The sequence below is a fragment of the Sminthopsis crassicaudata genome, chromosome 3, assembly GCF_048593235.1.
Source record: "Sminthopsis crassicaudata isolate SCR6 chromosome 3, ASM4859323v1, whole genome shotgun sequence".
Classification (NCBI taxonomy): Eukaryota; Metazoa; Chordata; class Mammalia; order Dasyuromorphia; family Dasyuridae; genus Sminthopsis; species Sminthopsis crassicaudata.
The window spans coordinates 43,158,742-43,173,822 of NC_133619.1; the positions used below are offsets into that span (position 1 = coordinate 43,158,742).

At 33.7% G+C, this 15,081-nt stretch overlaps 1 protein-coding gene across 5 annotated transcripts in view; it reads left to right on the forward strand.

Moving 5' to 3' along the window:
- LOC141560362 (ceruloplasmin-like) overlaps positions 1–15,081 on the forward strand; it is a 66,477-nt gene that overhangs the window by 25,336 nt on the left and 26,060 nt on the right. For all 5 annotated transcript variants that reach the window (XM_074298367.1, XM_074298366.1, XM_074298365.1 and 2 more), the window contains exons 10-15: positions 3,806–3,956; positions 5,397–5,609; positions 7,001–7,211; positions 9,933–10,072; positions 11,803–11,931; positions 14,652–14,758. In XM_074298367.1, coding sequence (XP_074154468.1) covers positions 3,806–3,956; positions 5,397–5,609; positions 7,001–7,211; positions 9,933–10,072; positions 11,803–11,931; positions 14,652–14,758 — 951 coding nt within the window. The remainder of the gene's footprint in view (positions 1–3,805; positions 3,957–5,396; positions 5,610–7,000; positions 7,212–9,932; positions 10,073–11,802; positions 11,932–14,651; positions 14,759–15,081) is intronic.

Here is a 15,081-nt window from a genome sequence, read left to right on the forward strand (position 1 = left end):
TTTAAATTGGCATTAAAAATTCTCAATGCATATTTATATAGTTTAACATTAGCTATGTTCAAACAAAAATGTATATTTCTTTCTGCATTTTAAGGTCATCATTTTGGTCAAATGGTAAGTAGTATGTTTGCTATTCACTCTTTTGAACTAGTCTTTTATTATTGCAGTAAAAGAATTTTAAAGTCTTTCTCCTTGTGAATGTGGTTTTTTCAATTCAACAAAATTGATTAATAATAGAATTTGCTATTATGATTTTTTGTGGTTGACAATAATGGCTTCCACCAAACTTCCAAAGTAAATTATTTTTGCTGGCTTTCTTCATGCTTAGGGGCATTAATTGAGGAGCATCTTTTCATGTTAAATCTTTCAGAGTTAATTTTTCTCTACAATGTATAAATAATACACAATGCATTATATAAATTTCCCTGTTCATTTTCCTCTGCATCAATTTATAGAGGTTTTCCTAGTTTCTTCTGAAATTGCATAGTTTGCCATTTCTTATGTCATAATAATTTTCATTACATTAATATAGTATTTGTTTAGCTCTTCTTCAATAGAAGAATAACCATCTATTTTCCATTTTTTGGCTACCAAGGAAAGAATGGCCATAAATACAAAAAACATATATATATATATATATATATGTGTGTGTGTGTGTGTGTGTGTGTGTGTGTGTGTGTGTGTGTGTGTATGTGTGTATATTTATATATATATATATATATCTTGTTTGATTTCTTTGTATCTTTGTTCTTGTATCCTCAAGCATCTGATATAGTCATCATCATCCAAAAGAAAAAATTCTAAGTTTTAGACTTCCTGTTCAAAATAACCCAATGAATTCTATAATTATTGACATAAGAATTATGTGATTCCTCCAAAATTCTACCATTTAGTGTCATTGTGAATTTTCAAAAGCTATTTCAGCAGAGCACAAACTTTGGCATGTTATTACAAGTTGGAGAGATTTCAAGTAGGATGTTGGTAATAGACTACACATTTCTCATCCTAGGATCAATCTAGCTGGGTACAAGGAGATTCACCACCAGATAGTGGACAACAGGTGATAATTTTTGGGTTATAGAAACCCACAAAGACTTTCTATCAAGGTGGGGCAGTGACAGAAGTTGCCATCTACATTGATGAGAAATGTATAAGAATTGAAAAAAATCAAGTTGAAGTTTTGAAAGTCTATTTAACTTTTCTCATCTGTAAAATGAAGGCATCTAGACTACATAAATCCCTTTTGACTATAGACCTTTGCTTCTACAATTTTCTTCATTTAAGTACTCTTATTCCAATAAAGTTGGCCATGAAACCTGAATTATTTATATCATACAATTAAATTAGATTAAATTATGACTCAATATAAGTCATATATCCTATTATATTGCAGAAACAAAAATATTATCCAAATATGAAAATGATATTCATTTTGGGTTTGACAACTTAAGTTTCAAAATTAGTCATTTTATTTTCAAATAATTTCATTTCTTCTTAGAAAAATTAACCATGGAAATGCTGATTAACTTTCTTTTCTTTTCTTCATTAGTGGCCAAATAGCCACATTTTCCTAGCAAGAAAAGAAAGACAATGTGTCTACCAGTGAGAAGTTAGAAATAAAGTGCAACCCTCCCCAATATTAGAAAAATAGCCATTTTAAATTAGGGAAAGACAGTCCCTAAAGGTATGAGGGCTGTGTTCCCTACTTCCTTTGAATCCTAACTCTATCATTATTTTTGCCTCTTAATTTGAGAAATACACAATTTCAAGGTCTATATTTCCCTTCTCTATTCTCACATTTTATCATACATTTACCATAGTCTCTTCCCATGCTCCATTCATATTATCATAGTACCTTGTCTTCTTCCTCAACTCAACATTACCTTTCCTTTGTTTTCTAAATATTTGCATTGATATTCTAAATATTGTAATTTGCAGTTGTCTCTTTTATTAGAATATGAACTCCTTGAGGGCAGAGACACCTTTTTTGTGTTTGTCACATCAATGCCAGCTATAGTACTGAATAAATAATAAGCATTTAATAATGCTTATTGAATGATAGGTGCATTAATATCATCATATTTATCTATAAGCTTCCTTTCATCTCGAGAAATCAGAGATAGTCTTATTGATGTGTCAAACTTTATTCAGTAAATAGCAAGACCTCAGTTCAGTTGAGACAAAATTAGTTTAAAATTTCTCACATCTATATAGCATTTTAAGGTTTTGCAAAGCCCTTTGACAAGTGCACAAAGAAATGGGTCCTAGGCCTTAGGGACAAGGACTGACTCCCTCCCTCCATGACTTTGAGCAAGTCATATAATCTCTTTACCCTTACTTTCCTTGTCTATAAAATGATGGTGCTGACTTCTGAGGTCTCTTCCAGTTTCAGATTTACATCCTCTGATTTCACACATTAGGGGTTAAGTAATGTTTGCTCTTATACCCTTTATATAAGTTCATAGATTTAGAGCTAGAAGATTTTAGAGACCATTAAGTCCAATCCCCTTATTTTTACCAAATGTGAAATGGAAATCTAGGGAAATTAAGGGATTTCTTCAAAGTCCTATGATTGTAGATATTACCCAAAGGGTAAGCAACAAAGGAGTAATTTTGATTTTTAATATTTTAATAGCATTTTTCATTTTTAATAGTATTTTAATAATATTTTCCAACTACATGTAAATACACTTTTTAGTATTCATTTTTATACAATTTTGAGTTCCAAACTTTCTCCATCTCTCCCTTCCCTTCCCTCTCCCTAAGATGGGAAGCAATTTGATATTGAGTATATATGTACAATCGTGCAAAACCTATTTCAATATTAACCATGTTGAGAAAGAAGAAACTTGGCAAAGAAAAAAATCTACAAAAAACAGGGGAAATAGTATGCCTCATTCTGTATTCAGAGTCCATCAGTTCTTACTCTGGAGGTGGATAGCATTTTGCATCACGAGTCCCTTGGAACTGTCATCATTGTATTGCTTGAGAAGAGCTGAATCAATCATGGTGGATCATTGCACAATGTCACTGTTACTGTGTACAATGATTCCAAAGGAGGAATTTGAAGGCAACTCTTTGGACTCCACTCTACATTTTTTCCAGTCTTCCAGTCTCAATCCCACTTCTCAAAGAGAGTCTGAAAAAAAAAGTAGAATAGGAAGCATGTTGGTTCAAATAATTATTATGCAAATTATAAAACAACTATAAAATCATGAAAAATTCAAGAAAAGAGATAACATGGACTAATATGGAAAGTTAATTCTAGGTCTCCATACCTACAATGGGCTCTAAATGAGAAATTCTAGTAAATGGAGTTCTTAACATTTTGAGGGGTCATTGACTCCTTTGACAATCTGTTAAAGCCTCTGGACCCCATCTCAAAATGATATCAGTTGCCTATATTCATAATTGAATGACATAAAAATTGAAGTTAAAAGTTAGTGAAATTATAGACATAATGATCGAATTTAGTCTAAAAGAGTGGCCAAAAGACCATCTTTTTTATTTAATAATATTTTGGCCTTTTTAATAAAATGACTTAATTACTCCCCCAAAAGAAATTAAAGACATATTTTTTTCCTCATCTAAGTTCATATAAAACTGAAATCTATCCTGTGGATCCCAGGTTAAGAACTTTTGCTTTAGTAGCTAATGGGGCTTCTCCATTGCTCTTGAGCATTAGTTTGCAAAAAGTGCTAAGACACCTTGAAAAAGACACACTCATACTCCACATAAATGTAATTATCTGAAGGCATCTACTCGGGCTTCATTTGTTGTTTTCTCTTGATCTTTTTTTTCACAGATAGGTGTGGACAAGGAGTTCTATTTGTTCCCCCTAGTATTTGATGAAAACGAAAGTCTGTTCTTGGATGAAAATATCCAAATGTTTACAAAAGAACCTGACCAGGTGGATAAAGAAGATGCTGATTTTCAAGAATCCAATAAAATGCACTGTAAGTGACAAATTAATAAGAGGTCCATTGTATACCAACACAGAATACATATATATTTTTTATTGGATGGTTTTCTATTATTAGTTTTTCCTATTAGTTTAATTTAAAATAAAATTTTATTGATTTAAAATAACAGCCTAAGGAATATTCAATTTAATATTTAATAATAATAATAATGATAATAATAATAGCTGGCATTTAAGTCTACAAAGTATCATGTATGCATTATTTCATTTGATTCTCATAATAACTATTTGAAATAAGTATGAGTTATCATTTTCCCAGTCTAGAAGATGGAGATTCAGAGTACTAAAATTTGGAACATGTAAAAAGGGATAGATCATATTCTCAATGAGATGATAGTTCAGGAGAGATTGCCCCTTGTTGGGCATTATGAGAACAAATGTTATATGGAGGAAGAGAAGGAAATGGTTATATTTTAATAATGCTCCTAAGTGGGAGATCAAAAGGGTTATATTCTATTATTGGCTCTTTATACTTTAATTATTGTCAATTATTAAATACACAGTCGCCAAAATGCTCAGCTTGACCATGTAGGTAGAAAGATATGATCATTTACCACAATGCTCAATTTGGAACTGAAGACTTTGCATTCAAATCCTACTTCTGCTACTAGCTACCTTTAGGACTTATAGGGAGTAACTAGGAGGAACAGTGGATAGAGCACTGGCCCTGCAGTCAGGAGGATCTGAGTTTAAATGTCACCTCATATATTTTCTAGCTGTGTGTTCCTGGGCAAATCACTTAAACCTGATTGTTTTTTAAAAAAATGATTCCCTTGCTTTGGGTCTCCCATGCTTCCTAAAATTAAAAAAAAAATCCTACCTCATATTTTAACCTGTCCCTGGACACTGAAAGTGGATACATCTGGGGGATGAATCAATGAAAACTATATGTGGTACCTACTGCAGTGGGAGTGTTTGTGACACTTTTTTGAAATAATTTTTTTTGTTTCCTCATGTATTGATGGAAGCAGTTTGACTAAATTATCTATTAGGTCTTTTCCAACCCTAAATTCTATGGAGATATTTCTGGGCAGCCTAAGAAAGTAATGAAATTTTCTGATAGCCTATATTCAGAAGAGATAAACATTAGGAGAAATAGGAAAAAAGTGAGAATTGAATAGCTAGAGCTCACTCTAGCAGAATGTCACTGAAGTGTTCCTCAGCTCTATGTATATACGCGTCCTTCAGGATGTTCTGCCCTTACATCCAGCTCCTGGGACTATCTGAGAAGTACACAGATGGGACCATCATCTGTAATCCTTTCCCTAGAAATCCTCCTCCCATTGCAGAAATGAGGAAGAGAGAGTTTCCTTTAATTAGCACACATGCTGGAATGTTAAAATAACACACATAACAAGTAAACTTCCATTGAACAGTTTGGGACAAACTTTTCATTCCTGTAATATTTTTGCAGCCATAAATGGATTCATGTACTGGAAGCAGCCTGGACTTGAAATGTGCCTAGGAGATACTGTTTCATGGCATTTATTCAGTGCTGGAAATGAGGCTGATATACATGGGATATACTTTGCAGGAAACACATTCCTCTCTAAGGGAGAACGGAAGGACACAGCAAACCTTTTCCCTCAAACATCTCTTACACTCCTTATGACACCTGACTCTGCTGGTGAGTAGTCAGACTGATTGTTTCTCTTCATTTATATATATATATATATATATATATATATATATATATATATATATATATATATATATATACACACACATATATATATATGTATGTATATGTATATATGTATATGTATACATATGTAAGTATATATAAATATATTTATATGTATATATAAATATGTATATATGTATATATATACATATATATGTATGTATATGTATACATATGTAAGTATATATATAAATATATTTATATGTATATATGTATATATATATATATGTATATATATATAAAATTTGAATTCCCCCAAGATTGGTTTACTTAGCTTTGCCCACAAACGTTGAGTGGTGAGTAACTTCTTTTCCCCAGAAGCTTCTCAGTGGTTATAGAAAAAGTGAAACAACCTCAGTATGACTCCCTTGCTTTGGGTCTCCCATGCTTCCTAAAATAAAATTTTTAAAATCCTACCCTATATTTTAACCTGTCCCTGGACACTGAAAGTGGATGCATCTGAGAGATGGATCAATGATAACTATGTGTGGTACCTACTGCAATGGTAGTGTTTGTGACATTTTTTTTGAAATAAGAACCTCATCCTTCCGTCCCCTTTCAGACTCTTCTTAGAATGTGGATACAAGGCAAATATTACTTCTAGGACCAAGTATACATTTTCTGATAGTTAACGTTCTGAACACCTTTTCTACCTTTCACAGCTTCTTACATATTATTCCCCTACACTCATTCTATACTTCAGACACATTGATCTACCTAGTGTTTGTATGCACAGTGCTCCATCTCCTACCTCCTTGTCTTTGCATTGCCTGGTTCACATCCCTGGAATGTTTTTCCTTCTTACCTCCACTAGTTTCCTTTAGATTTGGATCAAGTAACATCTGCTATTAAAAATCTTTCCTGCTTCTCCCCAGATAGTCATGTCATTTCTCTACAACTATCTTATCTATATTTGAAATATTTTTATCTTTATTAGAAAGTAAGCTCCTTGAGGGCTCATTTTTGACTTTGTATCTCTAGAGTTTAGGACAAATTCTGACACATCAATAGGTATTTATTTCATAAATATTTGTCTATTAATTGATTGACTGAGACTCCCTTTAGAACTCCAAAGTCAAAATTTTCCAAAATATAAGCATTCCTTAGAGCACAGGATCCAGGGTACTTATTTGATAAGTGCCTTTACTTTCCCTCAAAAGGAAAGTAATTTACCACCCAAACTATTAATGAAAAAAAGAGAACTTAAGCAAAAATTAAAAGCATGGCACTGGTTAGGTATGATAATAAGCCAAACATTTCTTATCATATGATGCTTGTTAACAAGTATGGGTTTCACCATGTGACATTATTATTGTTGTTGTTTTTCTCCCCAGGACTTTTTGATGTTGAATGCCTAACAACAGATCACTACACAGGAGGCATGAAACAGAAATATCTAGTGAGAGAGTGTGAAAAGTCTACACCTGACACAACATTATATCTACACCAGAAAGTCTACTACATTGCTGCTAAGGAAGTGGAATGGGATTATTCCCCAAGTCGACACTGGGAAAAAAACCTGCATAATTTACAAGAACAGCAAAAGTAATTTGGCATCTACTAACTAATTTGATCTCCCATGGAGGAAAATTATTATTCTTTTAACTCCTTGGGAGAGAATATTTTAAAGAAGTACAGTATTGTTTTTCTAATTGGTTTAAATTTTGATTAACTTTCCATTTTATATACTCTGAAATCTTGTGCCTCAACTAAGTTCCCATTTGTTTTGGCCCAAGAATCTTACCTTCAGCCAAATCTGTTATCAAAAGCATGGGTTTCCTCACATTCATTTCCCCCTCATTCTACCTTCCAGACTTCTCATTTAATTCTAATTTTAATCAAAAACACTTTAGTACCCACCCTCTTGAAAACTAAAAATTATTTCTTTCTCCATACCAATACCACTCCATTCTCTTTCCTTCAGAAAACCAAATGACCTCACATTGTTTATTTTTTTAATGAATAAAATACTTTTCCTTGAAAGCACTCTGAAAACTCAAGGGATTTTTTTCCCTCAATAGCTAAATATTTCACACTTGTACAAAGCACTGTATTAGACATAGAATGTGAGTTGTAAAAGTACCTCAGTGTTTCTTAGTCCAACCATACTCCAAAGCAAACTCAACTTAAACATAATTAACAAGTGGCTATGTAACCTCTGATTGAAACCATCCCAGATGGGGATAAAATTTCCCACCATCTATTGAGGTAACCCATTCTACTTTTTTGCAGATTTCTAATACTTAAGAAGTTTTTTGGGCAGCCAGGAGGCACAGTGGTTTGAACACCAGCCCTAAAGTCAGGAGGACCTGAGTTCAAATCTAGTCTCAGACACTTAACATTCCCTAGCTGTGTGACCCCAGGCAAGCCACTTAACCCCAATCGCCTCAGCAAAAAAAAAAAAAAAAAAAAAAAAAAAAAAAGAAGAAGAAGAAGAAGAAGAAGAAGTTTTTTTCCTCTGATAGCAAGATTATGTTTGTCTTTTTTTCAGCTTCTACCCACTGTCACTAGTTCAGCCCTCTGGAGTCAAATACAAAATATTTGATCTTCCACGTGACAACCCATCAAATACTTTTAAAAAGCTATCATGTTTGGCCCTGAGTATTCTCTTCTCTAGACAAAATATCCCTACTTATTTCAATCAATTGTCATGTGACAGGGACTTAAGTCTATATTATCCTAGTTGCCCTTTTCTGGACACTGTCCAGCTTATAAATGTTCTTTTTAAACCCAATCTTCAATGTAAAATCTGACAATGACATCTAGGGCAAAATTATCACTTCTTAACTCCTGGAATCTGTTAATATACCTCTGTTCATCTTACAAATCTTAAGATCTAAGAATTTCTCTTAATACAGCCAGGATCACTTAGTTGTTGCTATTATTGTTATTCTTATTTGCTTGCTAATTTACATTGAACTCTGGGTCTTTTTCAGACATATTCCTATCTAACCATGACACCTTGCCCTCATCTTATACTTGTGGATTTGATTTTTTTTGTATCTAATTACAAGACTTTACACTTATCCCTATTGAATTTCATCTTATTAGATTCAGTCTTGCGCTCTAGCCTGTCAGGGTCTATTTTGGATCTTGAGTTGTCATCTGCTATGTTAATTAAGCTTCATTTAGCCTACCCCATCCTTATATGTATTCATCATTTCATTCACCATTTAAAAAGTTTTTGAAATGATAAGAAACATTCATAACTAAGATATAAGAAAAAGTCCCAAAGTGTGAAGTAGAAATAACTAAGTCATTTAAAGTTTCAAGTTGACAAAAATTTTTTGCAGTAGTTGGCTCACTGGAGCCTTATAGTAACTTAACTGTTTCTCCTTGTATAGGCTATAGAGAGGTATCCAAGACAAGGCTCTTCCTTAAGGAACTTTCAATCTAACAGAAGTAGCCATATAAATATAGACAACTAGCTACATATAAATGAAATAAGTGCTGATAAATACTTAGTGTACAGCTGTCAACAATTGAAATGCTTTAGTCTAATATTGATAAGTTACCTTTTGTGTAATATATTAATGATTCCATAAAGCAAATTCTCAAAAATCATATCATTTGAGCCTTAAAACAAGCTTTTTTTGTTATTATAATTCGATAGGATAAGGATGAAAAGCTGTTTTAGGCAAGAAGAACAACATGTACAAGTATTCCCCTCCCATGGAAGGAATTTCTCCCTCATGTGTTCTCATTCATACTCTCCTTATTTGCTTATCAAATTCTACTTCATACTTCATTTATTTGTATATATACTTCTCTTCTCTTTGATCCTAAGTTCCTTGATGGTGGAAGTCCTATATTATTATTAACTTTAAAAGAATGAATGAATCAATGAACACTTGGTAAACACAAGCCAAACAATAGACAAAGGCTAAGGCAAAAAATCTTTCATTGAGAAGAAAATTCAGAGACTTTTGTAAAACACTTGAGTAGTATTCTCAGAGTTATGCAGAAAATGTAAAAAGTTGCATATTCTTTCATGTGTGAAATATCTCAATGACTGATTAAGCCATCTCCTCAACTGCCATGTTACTTTTAAAGGGGTTACTCTTGCCTTTCTAGGATAGGATTATGCTGCTAGTTAGTACTTGGTTGATAAACACTAATCAAGTTCTGATTTGTTCTTTTGGGGGAAATACAAATTATAAATAAGATATAATCCCTTTATTCTTTACCCAATCTTGTACAATTTAAAGTTTTCCTTATGTTGTGGTAGCAAATCCTAACTTTTTCTTTCTTTTTTTTTTTTTTAAGTGTTTCCAATGTGTTTTTAGATAAAGGAGAATTCTTCATAGGTTCCAAATATAAGAAGGCTGTATATCGTCAATATACTGATAATACATTTAGTACTCCAACAGAGAGAAAAGAAGATGAGAAACATTTGGGAATTCTAGGTACTGTACCATGATAACTGATTCTGAGGCTAAATCATGAATTTTATTTTTTAAAATGGGCCCATATCTAATTCTAGGAATTAGGATGTTCTTTATTATTTATTGTCTCATAGAAATAGTTAAGATATGTGCATTTTGAGTTATTTCTGGACTTACATATCAAAAATTAATCATTAAAGTTTTTTTTAATCTACAATTGAGTTCATATACTTTGCTATAAAAAACAAAACAAAACCATAAACATCCAAAAACAGCAAAAAAAAAAAAAAAAGTCCTCAGGTATAATAAAATGCTGCTTCAGATCAGCCTTCAGAAATATTGCATTTATCATTGGTGTTATTGTTCACTCAAGTCTGATTTTTTGGGATCCTTTATAGCACCCCAATATTTTCCCTGGAGTTTTCTTGGCAAAGATACTGAAGTGGTTTGCTATTTTCTTCTCCATTGGATTAAGACAAATAGGGTTAAGAGACTTGCCCAGAGTTACACAGCTACTAAGTATCTCAGGCTCGATTTGAATGAAGATTTTTCTGACTCCACGTTCAGTGTTCTAACTACTGAGCCATCCAGTTACCTCATTTATCATTTATCATTACACTATTACAATTCCCCCACGCCCAGACTTATAGAGCTGAGAACAAATTACTTGAACTCAGTTTCCTCCTCTTTAAGGTAGAAATAATAACAGAACTTCTATCTTACAGTGTTGTTGTGAGAATCAAACAAGAAAACAAAGATAAAGTGTTTTTCAAATCTAAAAGTGCTACCTAGATGCCTTTATTCTCACCCTCCAGACTTAACTACTTCCCCCCCAAAAAAAAAAAAAAAAACATTTCTTGAAGCACTTGAAGGAGCTAATTATTTACTAACTATTTTTAAGGACCCAAAGCTGAAGAAATATGCAGGTGGTTAAGAAGGAAATGTGTGTATGGATAACTAGGACAGTAATTTAATATAGAAAGATGAGACAAGATATATATCACTTTAGCAAGCAATGAAAAGTTATTTCTAGATTTTAGGTGAGTTCTGGAGAGACTCTGCAAACACAGGAAGAATCCAATTCTGTGGGGTATCTTGAAATGATCAGTGGAGGGGAGGGGTTGACCATGAAAGGCAGCAATATCTATTACTGTATTCTCTATTACCTCTTTCCTGTTTGTTGGATTTTCCTGTGGACTTAACTATCCTTGACTTTCTTTTTAAAAATAAACTAAACCTTTAAGCAAAAAAGGGGTAAAGGTACCATCTAGATTTCTCCCAGGAGAGAAGAGACTAAGACAGGAAAGAGATTTCTGGCATCCTGCACTTAATTCTATTGTCTCCTCATTGAAGTTCTGGAAAGTAGACTCAAAGTAAAGAGGAGAGACTGGGATTGGAAAGTGATTCTTGGGAGGCTCATAATCTGAGGTGGAGGTTTCTGATATGAATCAACAGGGAAAATGATCCATGATCAGATCATATACCTGCAGATGCACATGAGGTCTTGAGAAGGTCTTCCAGAACTTTGCAGCAGAAGAATAGTTAGTTGCATCAGTTAGAATCTCCATCTTTGGAGGAAGCCATTTTCTGGCAAGTTGTATTTGGGTTTATGTTCTAAATTTTCCAATCTGAGAAGAATTCATACTCTGCACATCAAAAAAGATATGTGGTACTCTGCATCATGCCTATTTCAATATAGTCTGTGCCTTTTAATTTCCTCAATAATTTTTTTTCCTTTTTCATTCTATTAGGTCCACAACTTTTGGGATATGTTGGTGGCAAAGTTATAATTGTCTTCAAAAACATGGCATCGAGACCTTACTCAATACATGCCCATGGGGTGAAAACTTCTAATTCTGTGGTAGTTCCAACACAACCAGGTATCATTTGGGGAAAATTCATTTTATAATATAAATATGAAATTATAATAATATAATGAAATGAATAGCGAAAATATCATATATAAAATATAACATATAAGTAATATATTTAAAATTAATGATATAACAATATAAGAAATTTCCTTGAGCTTCCTTTATAAAAGAAACTTGAGAGAAGTTGTTGTTTGGATGATGGTAGGTCTTTCAGGAAAGAGGAACCAAGATCATATCTTTAATGAATACAGATTACAGAATTAGTGAAATGGGGATTATCAATACAATTAGCATCTATTGTGCCAGGTGCTGTACAAGACAGTAGGGAGAGGATAAAAATACCCCCCAAAATGAAATAATCTCTACTCCTAAAGCACGCGCTCATGTGTGTGTGTGTGTGTGTGTGTGTGTGTGTGTGTGTGTGTGTGTGTGTGTGTGTGTATTCCTGTGGCTGGGATTAAGTGACTTGCCCAGGGTCACACAGCCAAGAAGTGTTAAGTGTCTTTGAACTCAGGTCCTTGTGACTTCAGGGCTGGTGCTCCATCCACTGCACCAACTAGAAGAGTTTATATTTTATAATGAAATTCTGGTAGACAGTCATCCCTGAATTCCTTCCTCAGGAAGCTTCCACAATATCCCTGGAGGGTGACAGTGAATCTTAGTAAGAGAAAATAATGGTAACAATGACTTGAAAATTTGGTAAAAGCTACAAATGATGAGAAAAAGAGGAGTTGTAGCTTGGGAAATTAAGTTCTGTCGATCATCTTCTATCTCAGGGATGAAAATAGATTTTGGGCAGAAATACTGCTCAAAAGAGGGAAGTAGAATATATCATATAATTTAGATTTCTTTCAGAGTGAGGAGCCAAAGGGGTGAAATGAGAATCTGACTCCTAAAGGATTAAAGACTCTAGGGAACATGGGTTGGACTCAGGGCAGAACGCATAGGCACGAATAAGTTAGAAAGGAGATCTAACATTTATATATAGTCGTGTACATAATATATAAAATATATAGAAAGCATGAAAGGTGGGCGTCCAAAGGGTTAACTATAGAGATCAATCAGTCAACAACCTCTCTATGAGAGGCACATTGGGGATACAAAGAAAGGCAAAATCTGCCTCTAGGAGTTAATATTTTACATAATATGTAAATAATGAGTACAGGTGCTTATTACTCATTACATATATTCATACTGTATTTAGAGAAAATACCTGGAAGGTAATCTCCAAGAGGAGGGCACTAGCAGCTGAGCCACAAGGAAAGTCCTGCTGTGACATGTGGGTTTTGAGATGTGATGAAAGCCAGGGAAACTAAGAGATGAGGCAGAGCTCACAAATGAAGAAAACATGGTAGTGGAAAGCAGAATTGAAGTTCGTTGGGAAGGAAGAAGGCCAATTGATTATTTCTGGTGGAGCAGGAAGCTTTTGGAGAGCTGATAAAAATTAGGAAGTGAGAGAAGAAGAAAAGAATACTGGTCAGGAAAAGGAAAAATACACTTGAAGGAAGGAAAGGAAGGGGGGAAAAAGGAAACTTCTGCTAAACTACTTTGTGTCTGAGCAACCTTTCCAGCTCTAATGGTACTAGTAGGACCAAAGGATGGTAGATTTAGGTCTGCAGCAGTACACTGAAAAGGTCATCTAAGTCCAACCCTTCTCATTTTATAGCTGAGGAAGTGGAAGATCAGAAAAGGGAAGTTCACAAGTTCAGAGCTCTAGAACAAGGAGGGACTTCAACAGCTGTCTGGTCCAAAGCCTTCACTTTATAGCTGAGAAAACTAAAGCCCATCATAGAGTAGTGATCTAACCAAAGTCACATGATGGAGATTAAATCAAAGAGGGAATGGTAATTGCATTCTTTAACTCACAATGTTGCTGTGAGGAAAACAGCACATAAAATACTCCAATGTCAGTTATTATGAGAGGCCACAGAAAAATAGGTTAGTGTCCAAGTCAAGAAGTAGGACTGGGGATGGGAGGGAGGTGAAACCAAGATTCTGACACATCATCTGCTGCCTTAATTTCCCCAGCTCTCAAATGGGAATTATAATTGCCTTATTTATCGCATAAGACTTATTATGAGAAAAGAGCTGTGTCATCTGTAAAGGGCTATACAAGCTAAGAGAAGATCTATTCTAATATTTCTTTGCAAATCAAAGGAAATGGGGCTGCCATCTTCCTGACTTCATAGGACAATGTAGGCATAATAATCAGTTCATTCTGAATATTAAGGGTATAATTGTATTGTTCATTCATTTCAGTCACATTTGACTTTGTGACCTCATTTGGGATTTTCTTGGTAGAGATACTGAAATAGTTGGCCATTTCCTTCTCCAGATCATTTTACAGATGAGGAAACTGAGGTAAACAAAGTTAAACTACTCGCCCAAGGTCATACAACTAGTAAATGTCTGGTCACATTTAAATTCAGTTTTTCCTGACTCTAGGTCAAGTATTCTATCTGCTTGTAACCTAGCTACCCCAATGAGAATAGTGGGTAAAATTAAATACAATGTGATTTATATTCCATTGAGAAGTACTAGGAAAATTTTTTGGTTGTTATCTTGAGCAAGGAGAATTAAACAATCATACATTAATAAATATTTTTAATTTTTTTTATAGAAGTGACTGACTTATGAAAGCATTGTTTAAAAAAATACTTCTAGGCTCATAAAACTGACTAAATGAAACCAGTCTAACTTTATACTTATTCATTCAATTAACTCAGGTCAAACGCAGACTTATACTTGGGAAATCCCCCAAAGATCTGGTGCTGGAATAGAAGATTCTCCTTGTGTTCCCTGGGCTTACTATTCAACTGTAGATCAAGTTAAGGTACGTTTCATCTGTATCCTATTTCTGCTTTCCTGACATCTTCTTAAAATAGATATACAATTGAAGGAAAGAGAGATCAGCTTTTTTCCATGCCCCAGGTCTAGGCTAACTTCCCAGAAACACAGCCTGCTTGTCAATTCATGTTGCTTTGATATTTTATTAAAGGAACAGTTAAGCACATAGTGATCCCTCATATTGGCAACACGAATAAGAAAGTAAAACGAATCCAATATTTCCATTGTCTTTTTAAGCTGGTATAAAATACATAAAACTGTATTTTTAAAGTAAGTTTCAAAATAAGCATCAAATCAAAAGAGGAGGCA